The following is a 17,632-nucleotide window of genomic DNA, read 5'->3' as shown; positions in this document are numbered from 1 at the left end:
GAAACGCCTGCAAGAAAACAACCAAGCTCAGACTTCCTGCCGTCTTCCCCAGTGACTTTATCAGTGGGAAGCTGGCAGGGCAAAGGACCTTTCGCTTATTTGTCAGCGTGAAATTTTAATTCCTGCGTTAGTGTCACGTAGAAGAAAAGCAAGGTGACGTTAGTGTGAGTGGTGCAGAAAATACATCTTGAAGATTTTTTCCCCCTTTCCTTTTGGTCTTTCAGTGTTCCTGTTCCCGTAGTCAGCCTAGAGAAAATCCCTAACCTAGTGAAGGCAGATGGTGCCAACGTTAAAATGAACTCGACGGCCACTCCCGCCGTCGCCGCCTCCTCCGCCTCTTCGTCATCCACCGTCCCTGCTCCAATCAAGTCCGCTTTGACATCCAAATCGGTGCCGCCGTCGCCCGAAAAGATTCTGAACGGCAAAGGAGGCCTCGTGACACCCGTAGACAAGAAGCACCAAAACAGCACCAAAAACAGTAACAAGTCTTACAAGAGGGTTTCAGGTAAGTGGCGCCGGCGGCACGACTTTTAACGAGATGCCGTCCTTCGTTACGAGGACGCTGGTTGCTTAAGAAACCGATCGTTCTCCCCAACCAGCTCTTGCCCAGCTTTCTGCTTTAAAATATCAATCAAATGTCAACGCCAATCAAATGAGAGGCCAGCTTGCTTTGGACTTCTCCTCTTTTTGTGAGCTACCGTTGCAGCGTAATTTGGCAAAGACGAAATACAAGTAATCCTCGCCTTAGGACCACCCTTCCCTTCTGTGGCTAAGAGAGACAGTCCTTAAGTGACTTTTGCTCCGTTTCCCGACCTTTCTCGCCACGGCCGTTAAGGGAGTCACTGCATTAGTAACATGGTTGGTTAAATGAATCTGGCTTCCCCATCGGATTTGACTGTCAGAAAAAGGGGAACACATGATCGCAACCGTTATAAAGATGAGTCAGTTGAGTGGTGCGGTGGCCTCGAGGTGGCGCTCTCACCTCACAATCAGGAGGCTGTGAGTTCGATCCTAGGTAGAGGCAGATATTTCTCTCTCCGGGCACACTGAGAATATATCTGCTGGGGGGAAAAAACTCCGCGTTGGCAACAGGAAGGGCATCCGGCCAGTAAAACACTCAGCTCCATTCAGTTGCCCAGACTCCACCCCGCAAGGGATTATGGGGTCGTTAAAAGATGATAAATATGAGTCAGTTGCCAAGGATGCAAATTTTGATCACATGACCCACGGTTGTAAGCGTGAAAAACAGTCATCGGTCACTTTTTCCCAGGGCTGTTTTCACTTCGGTCACTAAAATGAACTGTTGTAAGTTTGAGGCCTACCTGTATTAAATTCTCTTACAACCAAGAGGTTGGTTGCCTCGTTGATAATATCGATGGAACGTCTCGGACTGCTCTCCGGTTTATCCGGACAATAAATAACGGATTAGGTTATTTTCCTCCCACTAGACTTGGGTTTAACCCAGTGCTCGGTGGCATTCATTGACTTATTAGAGCAGTCCGTTTTTCTCCCATTGAGAAATGCCACATCTGGATAAGGTAGGTGCCCATTCTATGTCCCATCAGCCAACATTGCCTTCATGTGTGAACCGTCATGCCTGCCTGTCTTGTTGCAACCAAGGTTTGTTTTGTCTTCCGTACGCTGTTACAATGACCCCCCTCCCCTTTGCTTGCTGCATTTTAGCTGCCCATCGGATGCACGCAAGGAATTACTAACCCTTAAATTACGACTGTGTGTTTAAAAGTGAAGGGAGACAAAACCGAAATCCTGAAAAGCAGAACAGAATTTGACGGCCCCCCCGAAGCCGAAACTCTTTTGATAAAACAATTGAACGGAGGTTGAACGCATAAGCATTCAAACCCAACCTTTCAGAAGGTGAACCTCTAGCAAATATTAAACTGTGACTTGGCTTGGTAAGGAAAACATTTCAGTAGTTTTATTGGCAAGGGCAGAAGGCAAGTTATGAAGGGAGTTACAACAGTGACTTCCTGTGTCCCATTGCATAAGAGTGAAGAGCAAGTTTCTCAGCCTAGTGACTCCTAATATCTTGGGTTGTCACAAGTCAACACATCTGCCTACACTACAGCATGTTTGGGAAGGCTAATGGCACTGCCGTTTCAATTCCCGATTTAAAACAGAATAACAAGAGCTGGAAGAGGCTGTTCTGTCCCTGTACCACACCCGCACCCCCACGGATGGCCCGGAGTTAACAAAGCCACACGACAAAATTCTTTGAAGATAAAGCTGGCAGCAACCCAGTGGCTAGCTGCCAATTCAGACTTTACTCACACAAAACAAAGATTAGACTGCCAGCATTCCGATAAAACAGGCAGAGTTTCAACAATACAAGGATTAATCCAAATGCAGTCCGATAAAGCAGGCAAAGTCCAGTAACGCAGAGATCATGGATTATTTCCAGTTTTTGCTCGTCACAAACTGAACCGGCCACCACACCCACATTTATACCCTGTGGGGTGTGGTCCAGTGACTCAGCTAATCTCTGGCACGCCTTCCCCTCTGCTGTGCACGCTTCTCCCTGCGCCTCTGCCGAGGGTCCAGCCAGCACTTATCTTCTTCGTCGCTGTCCACCTGTGGCTGTGGGGACGTGCTTGGCTCTGAGCCTATCTTTTGGCCTTCGGTGTCCTCTGGAGGCATTGCCAGAGAGGAGGGTCCTGGAGAGGGAGGCCTTGCCAACTCCTCTCCCTCACTCTCAGAGTCTGCATCTGTCAATAGCCCAGACTCAGGCAACGGAGCCACAACAGAGGCCTTGGAAGTCTTCTAGTCCAACCCCCTGCTCAAGCAGGAAACCCGATAACCATTTCAGACAAATGGCTGTCCAATCTTTCCAGAGATGGAGCACCTACAATTTCTGGAGGCAAACCATTCCATCGATTAATTGTTCCCACTTTTCTTTAAAAAAAAAAACTTTTCTTAAAAACCTCCAGGGATGGAGCCCCCACAAAGCTGGCCCTTTTTATTCTGGGTGGGCATTTTCCCCGTGGGACTCAACCTTCTCTCCCTCCACGGGTGAACGCTTTCCCGCTAACCGAAGAACTCAAAATTACAATATCTGCTAACCGCAACCGGCCGATGGGCTCCCCCGTTTTGATAAGAACTGAAGCAGAGTTCCACAAGGGCAGGCTTATCTCCCTGTTTATTTAAAAAAAAAAATGGTGTTTTTTCGCAAACATTTCAACATCCTCCGCTTTGGAGAGGCAACCACGGCTTTCTTCCTAGGCCGTGGCACAACCGTCCACCACCGCGGCGGCGTGATTAGCCTCTGCGGAGAGAATAGCCGCGTCCTCGCTAGAGTAACTGAATAGTATCCTCTTTCTCAGCATTGGCTGGTCCTCAATTGGAGTCTGGTGTTCTGTACTAGGTGCCAGAGTGCGAGAACGTGGTCAGCAAAGAGGAAAGGAGGAGTCTGTGAGGAGGGTGACAGAAGGTCCAGCAGGCAAGTCATATAAGGAGAGGCTGAAGGAGCTGGGTATGTCCTACTTAGAGAAGACTAAGACCTAGAGAAGGTCCATCATCGTGAAACAGTCAGAGAAAGAACAGGAGGGACCTGGGGACGGGGAGAGGGGGGGGATTTCATCTCTGATTTACGTGTCAGGACAATCCATGGTCAGGCATGACATAAGTCTTGCATTTGCATGTTCCAATCCCCCGTCTCCATTCCCCGCCCCCCATTCTTTATGTGTTCCACCTCCCTCCATACGTTCCGTTAAGCAGTGGTATCCAGGTGGCATAATGTGGGTTTTGTATGGTTTACTTGCCCAACTTGGGGGGGAAAAATGAGGAGGAGAAAGGAAGGGGGGAGGAGGAGGAGAAAGGAGAACGAGGAGGGAGGGAAGAAGAGCAGAAGGGGAGGGAGAAGAAGAGGAGGAGAAAGGGAGGGAGAAGGAGCAGCATGAGGAGAAAGGAGGGGGAGCAAGAGAAAGGTGGGAAGAGGAGAAAGGAGCAGGAGAAAGAAAAGCGGGGAGGAGCAGGAGGAGAAAGGGAAGAGGAAGAGGTGGAAGGAGGAGATAGAAGGAGGAGGAAGAGAAAGAAAGGGGGAGGGGAGAAAGGAGGTAGAGGAGAAGAGAGGGAAGAGGAGGAAGAAGAAAGGAGGAGGAGGAGGAAGAGAAGGAGGAAGGGAGGAGGAGCAGGAGGAGAAAGGAGCAGGGGAAAGAAAGGCGGGAGGAACAGGAGGAGAAAGGCAAGAGGAAGAGGTGGAAGGAAGAGAAAGAAAGGGGGAGGGGAGAAAGGTAGAGGAGGAGGAAGAGAAGGAGGGAGGAGGAGCAGGAGAAAGAGGCGGGGAGGAGCAGGCAAAAGGAGAAAGGGGGAGGAGGAGCAAGGAGGGAAGAGAAAGAGGTGAAAGGAGGAGAAAGAGAAGAGGGAGGAGAAGTTCAGCTAAAATAAATGAAGTGTGGTACCTAGAAAGGAAATTCTTTGCAGGAAAAGAGATTTTTTTCAGCCATTCACAAGAAATGTTAATTTTAGACTTGAAAAGAAAGAAACAGTTAGCAAATGGCCAACTGAACCCATTCTGAAAATCCCTATCATATTCCCGCTTTGTAGTGATTAAAATTGCAACAGATTTTTTTTATTGCCAGAATAAATTTTGGATGCCATTAACGGATCCTTTCAGGTTTTGATAAGATACTCAAGATTTCTCAAGACATCTGCATTGGGAGCAAGCACCCTGTTATATTGTGTGTGTTTTTAAAGCAGCATAATGGGGAGAAAAAAAAAATTCAATTTTGTTTGTAGCCATGAACAATGGGAATCGGTGTTTAATGTTAGTCAAACTCAATTTTTCATATGCAGTGAAGCTTTGAATAAACAGGGCTTCTTCGCCTAATCCTTAAATTCCGGGACAGCAGTGGATAAACAAGAACACTCTGACACTCCAGATGTGGTTGAACGAGAGTCCTGAAACATCCTTGAGCTGCATAGCTGAGGGTCAAAGATTGGAGAACTTAAGATAAACATCTGGAGTGCCACCAGTTGCCTACGCCTGCTCTAAAATTTTCTTGCCCTGCAGCTCTTCTTCTGGATTCAGGGACACCAAGAGAAGGGTCGATGACAATTCGCCCTGGCCAACTTGCTGCTGGACAAGAGTTACACTAAAATCAAAGAAATGGTGGAATAGAATCATTAAGGAAAGGATGCAAAATGAAACGTGAATGGCAAAAATTAAAAAAAATATATTTATTTTAAATAATTAGTGTTAGTTGCGAAGTCGTGTCTGACCCATCGCAACCCCATGGACAATGTTCCTCCAGGCCTTCCTGTCCTCTACCATCCTCTGGAGTACATTGAAGCTCACGCCGACTGCTTCAGTGACTCCATCTAGCCACCTCGTTCTCCGCAGTCCCTTTCTTCTTTTGCCCTCAGTCTTTCCCAGCATTAGGCTCTTCTCCAGCGAGTTCTTCCTCCTCATTAGGTAGCCAAAGTATTTGAATTTCCTCTTCAGGATAATAATAATAATAATTTTATTTCTGGCCTTCTGGCCTGGATCTGGCCTTCTAAAGAGCAGTCAGGGTTGATCTCCTCTAGGACTGACCGGTTGGATGGCCTTGCAGTCCAAGGGACTCGCAGGAGTCTTCTCCAGCACCAGAGTTCAAAGGCCTCCATTCTTTGGCGCTCAGCCTTCCTTATGGTCCAACTTTCATAACCATACAAAATATAGAATTGTTAAATTGCCTCACAGTGAGTTGGCCTGTGGCAAGTTATCTGTGGTGACTTATCCAGCAATGAGTTGTCCATGATGAGTTGGCCACAGCGAGTTGGCTGTGGCAAGTTGCCCCATTTCTCCCCAGAGAAACAACGGTTTCCTGGATCATGGTCTGTAAGGTATTAAAATAGCAATAGCAGCAATCAACTCGATTTAAATCAAATCCACCCTGCTTACAACAGTTTGATTTAGTGCCATCGTACCTTTGAATAGTCACTACGTGAACTGTTGTAAGTGGAGGGCTACTACTGTAGTGACCCCAATTAAGTGTGGCCCCAGAGAGGTCTTCTATATTACACACATACAAATTCAGGAGGCAGAGGTGCCTGAGCTGCTCCTTTTGATAATCCTTTCCAGCCTTCTCTTCCTTCAGAACCCTGAAGCTCATTTATTCCTAATAATCAGATTATCTAATTATTTCTTAGAGGGCCACGGATTGTATGTAGGCCTTGCTCGTGGTTTCTCCCTTGAAATGGGTTAAAAACCAGAAGGGAAACGCGCCCAGTTTAGAGAAAATGCGCTATTTTTACACGTCCCTTTTGATGTGCAGCCTTGCCGTGTCTTTCCAGTTTGTTCACGTAATATTATGCCGTCGCTTTTTCTTTAAAGAACCTATTTTATGTATTTTTAAACAGAAAGAGAGTTTGACCCAAATAAACATTGCGGAGTATTGGACCCCGAAACCAAGAAACCCTGCACGAGGTCACTCACCTGCAAGGTACATTTTCTTCCTGGTTGAGATATGACAATCCTATGATAGTTATTTGATAGTTATTTGCTGAAGGCTATAATTGTTATTCTGTAGGAATATTTTTAGGTCCCTGGTTTTTTTAACCGGGCCAAAAATATGATGTCTGGCCTTCAACTCTATTAATATTAAGAAACTCTATTAAGAAACGCTCTTACCCTGTTTCCCTGAAAATAAGACATCCCCTGATAATAAGCCCAATCGGGCTTTTGAGCGCATGCACTAAAATAAGCCCCCCCCCACCAAAAAAATAAGCCCTCCCCGAAAATATTTAAATGCAGAATAGGAAATCAGGTAAGAAGGCAAGAGGAGCCCCATCTTGCTCCATGCGCCCCAAAATAATAAGACCTCCCTGAAAATAAGGCCAAGCGCTTATTTCGGGGTTCAAAAAAATGTAAGACAGGGTCTTATTTTCGGGAAACATGGTAGCAGCAAAGGAATATTTCCCTCCAGGACAGATTCACAGATGACATAAACCGAATATGGGTTGGAAGGGACTATGGAGGTCTTCTACTCCAACCTCCTGCCCATACGTCACCCGGTTTATTTTCCAGTTTCTCCCTGTCTTATATTGTTTTGAACCCTGAAATAAGCGCTTGGCCTTATTGCCATGTGTTCGAAAGCCCGATTGGGCTTATTATCAGGGGATGTCTTATTTTGGGGAGAAACAGGCTAATACTTAATATAAAGAGAGAATGAGAGAAAGAGAAACAGAATGGAATCTCTTTGGATTTCAAAGAGGAACTTCGAACTTCTCACCACCTTTTAACCGCTTTACTTATTTATTTTGTAGACTCATTCTCTTAACCATCGACGAGCAGTTTTAGGTCGCAAAAAGCAGTTCGACATCCTTCTAGCTGAACACAAAGCTCGATCGCGGGAAAAGGAAGTGACGAAAGACAAAGATCACCCACAATCCGTAAGGGAAACGCATCAAAGCCAACCCATATCAGGCGCAGATGCCGTAACAGGATCATCCGCGAACTCCGGGCAAGAACTTAAAGGAGCATCACCTGCCAAATCTAGACAGCCCAACTCAGTATTTCCTAGGTGAGTAATATCTGGCCTAAAGCCATAAGTCCTTTGTACAGGTAGTCCTCGACTTAGGGCCACAATTGAGCCCAAAGTTTCTGTTGCTAAGTGAGACGTTTGTTAAGTGAGTCCTGCCCCGTGTTACGACTTTTCTCGCCATAGTTGCTAAGTGAATCACTGCAACTGTTAAGTTAGTCACAGGGTTGTTAAGTGAATCTGGCTTCTTCATTGACTCGGCTCATCGAAAGGGGGATCGCGTGACTCTGGGACACTGCCACCGTCATAAATGTGAGACACTTGCCAAGCTGTAAATCACGTGACCTGCGAAAGGTAGTAAGTGTGAAAAATGGGTCTTGCGTCACTTTTTTTGAGTACCGTTGTAAACTTTGAACGGTCACTAAACGAACTGTTGTAAGTCAAGGACCAGCTGTACTGATAGTCCTCGACTTACAACAATCCAGTTAGTGACCGTTCAGAATTACAACTGCACTGAAAAAAAAGTGACTCATGGCCATTCTTCACACTTAACAATTGCAGCATCCTCACAGTCATGTGATCAAAATTCAGTCTTGTCATCTGACTCATATTTATGACGGTCGCAGTGTCCTTGGGTCACGTGATCACGTTTTGCGACTTTCTGACAAGCCAAGTCAGTGGGGAAGCCAGATTCACTTAGCAACATTTTAGTTACTAGAGTGATTCACTTAACAGCCGTGGCAAGGAAGGTCGTAAAATGGGGTAAAATTAACTTAACTGTCTCGCTTAGCAGCAGAAATTCTGGACTCAACGGTGGTCGTAAGTCGAGGACCACCTGTACCCCAAACCAGAACTCAACCAGAGTTGAGTTCCCAACTGTATATTTCCAAACTTGTAAACTTCCAACTAGAGTTCTATATAGTAAATCAACTAAAATTGGAATTAAATTGATAGGAAACTACAGAATACAGCAAAATTTCGCTACGTGTGTCGGCTTTTATAGGAAATCTTTAACACACGTCTTTCTGACTTTAAACCAGGGGTCCTCAAACTTTTTAAACGGGGGACCGATTCACAGTCCCTCAGGCTGTTGCCCCCGCCCCGAACTGGGCGGGCGGGCGTGGCTAGGTGGTCATGTGACTGGGTGGGTGTGGCCAATTTAACAGTCCAATTTTTTTGCCTTTCTCCTTCCTAAGCTCCGGTTTAAATTATTTTCAAAGACTTTTAATTTAAAGCAGTACTTTACAAGCAAGGCTGCACCGGCGAGATCACCCCGCAGCTGGCGTTCCAGCTGGCTCGCTAGAAGGTAAGGCCCACGGTGAGAGGCGGGGCTTAATCACACCACTCCGCAGGCCGGATACTTTGCATTGGCAGGCCGTATCCGGCCCGCGGGCCATAGTTTGAGGATGCCTGCTTTAAACTCATGGTGGTACAGTCAGATTCTTTGGATATTTTTTCAGAGGTCAGTCTCGCTGAATCCCAAGGAACTTAAGGGTTATACGAGTCACTTCTTAAGCTAACAATCTCAGCGGGGTTTTTGTTTTCTTTCTTGCTTTCTGCGAAATAACCTGTAGAACTTCAGTGCTGAACCTGATGTGGTCCTGTGAACTTTTTACTTTAATCAAATTTATCCAGCCGCCCATTTTTACAGACGTGATGTTTTAACCTCTCCTTAGGCCCTCCTCTTCAAACAGCATAAACAGCAGCAGCACCTCTTCAAATCACAGCGGGAACGTACAAGAATTGCCTCTCCCAGCCTTGGGGGGAGACTTACTCTGCAGATTATCCAGCGATGAAGGAGAAGGAGAAGGAACCGAAGAAGCCGAAAAATTAGACTGCTCCTATTCGGGGCACCATCCTCGGCCGCTTGGGGTATCTCTCTCTTTTTTTTTTTCCTTATAACCTTATCTGTTGGTGGCATTTATGGATGGCTGAATGTTAGGGCTACGTCAAGCGTTCAGGAGAGGCCTTCGACAAATTGCATTGGCCCAAAAGAAGACATTTTTCAGTGCATTTATAGGAGTTCTTGATCGACTGCTTGAAAAGCTGCCTCTGGCTGTCTGCAGATGTGCAACATGTGCTCTTAGACAGGGGTGGGATTCAGGGGTGAACCGGATGTTAATTTTAATCTGAACCGGTAGTTGCAAGGACTGGCTGACCCCGCCCCTCTCTTCCCCGGAGGCTCCACGCGGCCCGTTTTGGATGCCAGGTAAGTGCAAGGGCCCGCGTGGTGGCTCTGGGAGGGTGAAAAATGGGCCTACTGGAAGTTCGGAAACAGGCCCGTTTTGGGCCTCTGGAGCTCGGGGGAGGCCCTTTTTGCCCTCCTAGAGGCTCGAGGAAAACCTCCGGAGCATGGGGAGGGCGAAAACGCCCCCCCCCCGGCCATGGTGCAGGAAGCCGACTAGGCCACGCCCCTATGCCCACCCGCAAACTGGCAGAGAATCGGTTGTTAAATTTTTTTTCTTTTAATAATTTTTATTATTATTTTTCTTTAAAAACAAAAACAGAAACAAACACAAAAGATAAATTTCCATTTTACAACAGTTTCATATCGGTATTCCTCTACAATTCACGTTTTTTCCACTCCCCGTCTTCACATATATTTGTGGTTCCCTTGTTCCTTACTTATTTATATATACATTTCTTTGTCTGTTATACATATTATTGTATCTATAGATTACTTTACATACATTGTCTGTTTAGTGGTACATTAATAATCCTTGTTTGTTATTCTCTATAGCCATTTATACCGTTTATTCCATATTAAATAATATTCCGTTTCATCTTTTTCTTTTATCTCTTTCGTCAATTTGTCCATCTCTGCACAATCCAAAATTTTCTTTATCACCTCCTCCTCTTTTGGTAGAGTGTTGCTTTTCCAATTCTGTGCATGTGTTATCCTGGCTGCCGTTATAATATGTAAAATTAGATATTGTATTTCTTTGGTATAGTATCTGGAGTGTCGGTTGCTAAAATCTTTCAATCCCACCTCTGCTCTTAGACCAGGGATGTCAAACGCCAGTCCCGGATTCGGCCCGTGGGGTGCTTAGATCCGGCCTACAGGACTGGCCTGGAAACAGCAACCATTTTCGCTGGCGGGGCTGCAGGAGGCTGTTGCAGCCCCCCCCACACCCAGTTTTTCTCCATTAGCTGTGCCATTCACAACTGTTTAGCAACCCTTGTCGTTAAATTATTTTTGTTTCTCAACTGGCAATATTTTGCCTAATATTGTTACCTTTTGTAAATGCAAATAATTGAAACGGAAGTTTTGAATTCCCCTCAAATATTTGCTGAGCAACTACTATTTGCACCGACTGGAGTTTGCATACCATGGATAATTTTTATAAGAATCACAAATTTTGGAAAGTACAATTCGGACAGGAAAAATGGGAGAGATAAGGTCACTTCTATCAGGCGCGAAAGACCAAGTCTAACTAACAGTCAGCGCTTGCTTGGGGTTAGATAAGGATCAACAGAATTCAAGGGAGGTTGGGCGTAGTTTGCTTGTGGCTACGCAGGGATTCTAGGCTGATGCCCCTTTTCACTCTGCCCCCAAATTTTGCCACTCCTTTTCTCACAATTTCCAAACCCTGTTGAAGGGGGGATGATGGGACGGACGGACCATACCATTCTTTCCTACAATAATGTTACTAGCAAAGCCACAGTTTAACCAACAATTCGAATGCAAGGATAGATTAATGTGGTATTTAAAATACTACTCTTTTGTTTCCTCCTCTTCCTTTCCTAGTTCTGTTCATTTGGAAGTCACCTGATGGGAAGAGGATACTACGTATTTGATAGGAGATGGGACCATTTTCGGCTAGCACTAAATTCTATGGTAGAAAAACACTTAAACTCACAAATGTGGAAGTAAGTATATCTGTGTTGTCTGGATAGTTCTTATTTTAATGCTTGTTTATTTTTTTAAATCAAATTTATTTGCCTCCCAACTCGCAAGTCAGGTGACTGAGAGGCAAAGAAAATACTAACTTAATAGTGTTCTGCAAAAAAAATAGCGCATAAATAATGTGTAATTCTAATGCCAAAGCAAGGATAATAGTAACGTTGCGGAATAGGAATACTTTTAGTAACTACAAAGGAGTAAAGTATTAGCCACATTTTGAGAAAAACTTGCTTCTTTCTCTCTCTCTCTCTCTCTCTCTCTCTCTCTCTCTCTCTCTCTCTCTCTCTCTCTCTCTCTCTCTCTCTCTCTCTCTTCCTCCCTCCCTCCCTCCCTCCCTCCATCTATCTATGTACCGTGTTTCCCCGAAAATAAGACCCTGTCTTATATTTTTTTGAATCCTGAAATAAGTGCTTGGCCTTATTGCCATGCGCTCAAAAGCCCGATTGGGCTTATTATCAGGGGATGTCTTATTTTGGGGGAAACAGGGTATCTATCTATCTATCTATCTATCATCTATCTCTGTCTATCATGTTACATGTGAATGATGCAGAGTGAACAGAAGGGTAAGGTGGTTTGAATGTAGTAAATAATCAATAAAAACATCCCTGTTAATTCAGTTAATTCACATGTTTCTTAATACCTTTTTTATATCAAGATTCTGGCATATGATAATATAATGAGTTTTACAGGCAAAGCTTTGTGATTATATTCATGGACTGATGTCATAATAGAGAAGTGGTGGGTGCTCCATCACTGGAGGTTTTTAAGAGGAGACAGGACAGCCATTTGTCCAGAATGGTACAGGATCTCTTGCTTGGGCAGGGGGTTGGTCTAGAAGACCTCTGAGGACCCTTCCGACTCTGTTACTCTGTTGAAGAGGTCAGAAGGTGTCCTGGTCTATTTTTTTCCCCCTTTTAGGCTAGTTGCTTGTCTCTCTTGCACCGATGTATATATATTGTTTATGTATCTACTGATGGCTAATTTGTCAGACTGCCAAGGCTTCCAGCAATTCTCGAGCGTTTTTGACTTGGTCTAGGACGGTCACAAAGTTGAAACTCTGGTGAAGCCTCTCCACGTGCTTCGAAATTTAAAGAGTTTTCACCATGTCTTTTGACCGCTAGTTGGCATTCATGGATGCGTTCTGCCAATCTTTTGCCTCTTTGTCCTATGTAGTGGCTGTTAACAGTCATTACCCTGGATAAAACCTTTAACTGTGGAAATCTGAGTCCGCGTTCCTATTTCTTAATCCTTGTAGGAAAGCTCTTTCTGCTTCGTTAGCTAAGGATGTTGGGTAGGACTGAAGGAAAATGCCTCCATCCCAACCAGTGGTGAAATCTGAACCGGTTTCCTGGTTGCACATGCGCGCTACGTGCCAAATGTGTGCTGCGCGCAGTGCGCATCACGCACCAAATGTGAGGTGCGCGCATGCAGTGCACACCAAAAGGAGGCATGGGATAAGTAGAACCCCGTGGAGGATGGTGATCAGCTGTGGCACGCGATCTTCAGAGCCTTTTTTTTTTTTTACTTTTAAAAGCATTTTTTTACAACCTATTCAGTGAATAGGTTGTAAAAAAATGCTTTAAAAAGTAAAAAAAAAAAAGCTCTGACGATTGCGCGCCATAGCTGTAATCATCGGAGCCTCTTTTTTTACATTTTAAAAGCATTTTTAACTACCAGTTTAACTTTAGTAAAAAAAATGCTAATTTTTTTTTTTAAAAAGTTCCGACAATCTCACGTCACTCAGCTGATCGTCGGAATTGTTTTAAAAATATTTTTTACTACCGGTTCAGGCGAACTGGACCGAACCGGTAGCATTTCACCCCTGATCCCAACGTGTCTTTCTTTCCTTCCATACTTTAGGAAGATCCCTCCTGCGGTGGATAGCCCCATGCCGTCTCCAGCAGCCCATATCAGCAGCCCCTTCCCGTCCTCCGTCCTCCAACCTTTCAGTAACCCCACCTCGGCCTACATTCCCTCCGCGCCCGTCAGCTCAAGAATCCCTCCTTCTTACGTCATGACTTCCGCCATGTTGTCCAACGCCGCTTTGGCGACGGCGTCGGACACCAACTCCATAACGTCCCACGCCACCGCCTTCCCGCACGTGGCGGCCAGCCTGAGCATCGTCGACTCCACTTTTAAGATGCCGTCCGCCCTGTCGCCGCTGCCAGCCGTCATCCCTTCCCCGTCTCACAAGCCATCCAAAACGAAAACCAGCAAATCCTCCAAAGTCAGAGACCTATTGTGTCGCGGCGACGAGCCTTCGAGTAACAAAAAGAGAAAGCTGCCGTCGTCTTCCTCCTCCTCCTCCTCCTCCTCTTCCTCGTTATCTTTGCAGACTTCCTCCTCGTCCTCGTTTTCAGGGGCGCACAGGAAGAACTGCGTCTTGAACCCCAGTTCCACCCTCAATTCTTACCAGGCGACAGCTTCCTATAACAGCCTGTCTGTGCACAACACAAACAACGGAACAAGCCCCTTCAGTGCCAAATCAGAGCCCTCAGGACGGACTTCGCTCTCCGGTAGCGCGGCGGCGGACTCGGTGAAACATATGAGCATCGTCGTGAGCAGTATTGACCCCTCCAGTTTCTCTGTCCCTTCCCTGGTGCACCCTTTGGCGGACCACTCCCTCGCCCCGCACAACGCGGTCTCTTCTCTGCCCCTTTGTTTTGACAAATCGGAAGGGAAAAAACGCAAGAACTCAAGCGCTAGCAGCAAAGCCTGTAAAATCACTAAAATGCCTGGAATGAATAGTGTTCATAAAAAGAGCACAGCCAATCTCATTTCTCCGGTGCCGGATACGCCAAACAACGCCATCTCTCGACCGGTAAGTCAGCTTTGGTTGGTCTTAGAACAGGGGTGTTAAAAGTCGATTTCATTTGAGGGCTGCATCAGGGTTGTGCTTGACCTCAGGGGGCCGGGGTGGGCGTGGCCAGCTTGATGTCACTCATGTCAGGGGCGCCTGTGGTGGCTAAGACAGGACTTCCCTCAGATCCTCCCTCACTCTCATTATAATCTCCTTCCTTCCCCTTCTTTTTTCTTCTCTCTTCCTTCTCCTTCTTCCTTCCCTTCTTTTTTTCCTTCTCTCTTCCTTCTCCTTCTTCCTTCCCTTCTTTCCTTATTTTTCCTTCCGTGCTCTCTTCCCATCTTTCCTTCTTTTTCTTTGTCATTCCCCTTTCCCTTTCTCCTTTCCTGTCCCTTCTTGCATACTCAAATACAAATACTTGCATGCTCAAATGTTTTAGCCCTCTCCCAGCGAAAACGATGCTTGGGAGGGGCTAACCCTAAACACACACACCCCGAGCTCCGTTTTCACTGGCAGAGGTACCGCAGGCCGGTCCTTTGCTGTTTCCAGGACGGCCCCGTGGGCCAGAGCTAAGCACTCCGTGGGCCGGATCCGACACGCAGGCCTTGAGTTTGACACCCCTGTCTTAGAAGAAGTCAGTCTTCTTGAGAAATCTCAGAATGGGATCCATGTGAGATTTCCAGAAAAAAATCAGCACAATCTTTTTAGGCAGGGGCGGGCTTCAAAAATTTTAGCAAGAGGTTCTCTGCCCAGTTGCAGGATGGGTGTGGCCTAGTCGGCCTCCTGAACCACGGTGAGAGGTGTGTGCATTTTTGCCCTCCCCGGGCTCCAGAGGCTTTTTCCGAGCCTCCAGGAGGGCGAAAACGGCCTCCCCGGGCTCTGGAGGCTGAAAACAGGCTCGCTTCCCGAACTTCCGGTAGGCCCGTTTTTCACCCTCCACGAACTCCACGCGCACTCTGAACTTAACCTGCATCCAAAACGGGCCGCGTGGGGACTCTGGGGAGGGGCGGGGTCAGCCAGGAGTGGGAGTTGGGGATTCTCCAAACTGCACAGAATCTTCGCTAGAGGTTCTCCCGAACCCTTGCGAACCCCCAGCAGCCCCACCCCTGGGCTTAGGCCTGAAACATCCTGTGTCAGCATTTTTCATATCTCAGGCTAGGTTGCTGGAAATAAGCCTTCCTTTAATGTGTTTAAGAACAATTGGTTTTTTTAAAAAAATGAAAACTCTGTTCCAGTGAAACAGGAATCAATGGAAATAAGGATCTCTTTTTTGTTTTATCGTTGTTATTATTTGCAGATTATCATAATAATTTGTATCATTATTTGCAGATTGGGAAAAACAGTGGTGTAGCTTTGTCCCAGTCCAGTCCTTCAAGTACATCAAATCTAATGCACAACAAACAAGTGAGTGAGTTTGTTTTTTTAAATTATATTTAAATCATAATATGCATCACTCAATTGCTGTATTATTGTCAACAAATGTGGCTTATTTTAGCAAGTCCATTATTTTTACAAGTTGCAACGGTTCATTTAGTGACCGTTCGTGTGTGTTTTTAAAAAATTCATCACAATCCCATTTGTCATGTAAAGTGAACTGTTTATTTTCTCTTTTCAGAAAACGTTAAGTCGGCCTGGTAGGATAAGGACTCTTCCGTGAAATAAGGAGAACCATCTCTATATTTTTGCAGCCCTTCTCCAAGCCAGCTTATTGGTTTCTGTGTCCTGCAGATATTTTTTCGTAATTTTGTATTAAAATCGTTCGTTTTTTTCCCCCATAAAATTTGTAGTCATGGTTTACTTTAATTTCTTACATGTGTTGGCCTCTGATCTGTGCAATCGGTCTTGATTTTTTTTTAAATTAATGCCTTCGGAAGGAAATTTACTCTTTTCTTTTTAAGTTTCTTGCAACAACGGGAGAGTGGCGGACATTTTGAAATAATGCCATTTGTGATAAAAAAGAGAATAGATTGAGCAAAGCTATTATTTTCAATTTGCAGTAACTTCTGTATTAATTATTGTCCTCGGGATCAAAAGAAAAATGTCCATCCATTTTGCTGACTTAACGGTTACAAGTTTCAGTGTTTCTAGATTCTTGCCACACACTGAAGGGTTAACGCATCTAACTATTGCCAATATTATAGGAATATTGTGTGACCCTTTCCTCATGCCCTGGGTGAAGGGGCTAAGAAAAGGACTGCTGTCCTTCGTAAAGCATTATTCTAAAATAAAAGACAGAAGTTGGACATAACTGAAATTGCATCAGTCGAATTGCACTGACAATGTTTTTACAGGAATTACTGATTTTTTAAAAAAAACGAAAGTAGATTTTTTTGTAATCAGGAAACCAATTATACTAAGGTACTTACAAAATTACTACAAAGGAAATAACTTTTTCTTTCTACAGAATTAAAAGTGCACTTAAATGCCGGTTTATTTACATCTTGGGGAGAAATGAAAAACGAATGCAAATAGATTTATTAGCTTCTTTCCTTTTAAAGTAAAGGCTTACGGCAAATTTTAAAACATAGGGGAAAAAAATGTTTAACAACAATAAACAAGGCTAGGCCTCTTTGGGGGAAATTAGAAAATATTCTCCAAATAATTTTTATAATGTTATTGTAATTTATGTTTTTCTTATACTTGGGAAGTGACAAGAGTAGTTTCATGAACGATGTGAAACTTAAGAAAATATAAGCAATGGTTGTATTTTTCATGTATTTTGAGTTACGTTTTATTGTACATTCTTCAGATTGGAAAAAAAAATATGTACATATCTTTATTTTTGCACAATTTTTTTTTTTTTTTTGTCATTGGTTGTAGGAACAGAGCCTCGTTTTTTAAAAACTAATTTATTTTGTGTTGTGTAGCTGCAGGAGTTATGAAATTTCAGTAGCAAAACAACACTCCAATGATCGAACTGCTGATCTATATTTTTGAGGGGGTGGTGGGGAAAGATACAATGAATATGAATTTTGAGTGGCTGCTGAAGGAAAAAATTAATAATGTCAAGACTTCTTTAGCTTAACATGCATCTATTATGTAGAAAGCTGGATATTTGTGGGTGTTTTGGAATAACGTTTCATTTTCCGTGACTTAGATCTCACAGAATTTTGGAAACCTAAGTATCAAATACAACCCTCCACATTTTGTCCCATCATTTTTTTTTTTTTTTAAAAAGGTCATTATATATACTAAAATGGTATATATATAATGTGGTTTTAAAAATGGAAATGGACTGGACCAGACTGTATTGTAGTGTAGCATTTGTTAAACTGTTTTTTTTTTTCGCCCCTCCTTTCCAACCATTTTCCCTTCTACACCCCCAGCTTTCCAGAAGACGTGATTTCCAGCAATAGAGGCACAGAAACTTTGGTCGTTAACACATAACGCAATGCATAGGCCCAGTCAGCCATATTTTAAAAAAAATTAAATTAAATTTAAAAAAAGCAAACT

General features: G+C 44.5%; 1 protein-coding gene across 6 annotated transcripts in view; it reads left to right on the top strand.

Moving 5' to 3' along the window:
• ATXN7L1 (ataxin 7 like 1) overlaps positions 1–17,347 on the top strand; it is a 71,818-nt gene extending 54,471 nt beyond the window's left edge. For 3 of the 6 annotated variants that reach the window (XM_034433632.3, XM_087873365.1, XM_034433635.3), the window contains 9 exons: positions 225–505; positions 3,380–3,487; positions 6,355–6,437; positions 7,261–7,517; positions 9,152–9,347; positions 11,224–11,345; positions 13,240–14,200; positions 15,509–15,583; positions 15,795–17,347. In XM_034433632.3, the coding sequence (XP_034289523.2) occupies positions 225–505; positions 3,380–3,487; positions 6,355–6,437; positions 7,261–7,517; positions 9,152–9,347; positions 11,224–11,345; positions 13,240–14,200; positions 15,509–15,583; positions 15,795–15,836 (2,125 nt within the window). In that variant the 3' untranslated portion in view covers positions 15,837–17,347. The remainder of the gene's footprint in view (positions 1–224; positions 506–3,379; positions 3,488–6,354; positions 6,438–7,260; positions 7,518–9,151; positions 9,348–11,223; positions 11,346–13,239; positions 14,201–15,508; positions 15,584–15,794) is intronic. The other 3 variants (XM_034433634.3, XM_087873366.1, XM_034433633.3) reach the window with 2 other exon arrangements.
• The last annotated feature ends 285 nt before the right edge of the window (positions 17,348–17,632 follow it).

This window comes from Pantherophis guttatus, chromosome 7, assembly GCF_059756535.1.
Source record: "Pantherophis guttatus breed Tessera chromosome 7, ASM5975653v1, whole genome shotgun sequence".
Classification (NCBI taxonomy): domain Eukaryota; kingdom Metazoa; phylum Chordata; class Lepidosauria; order Squamata; family Colubridae; genus Pantherophis; species Pantherophis guttatus.
This window is presented reverse-complemented; position numbering and strand designations above follow the sequence as displayed.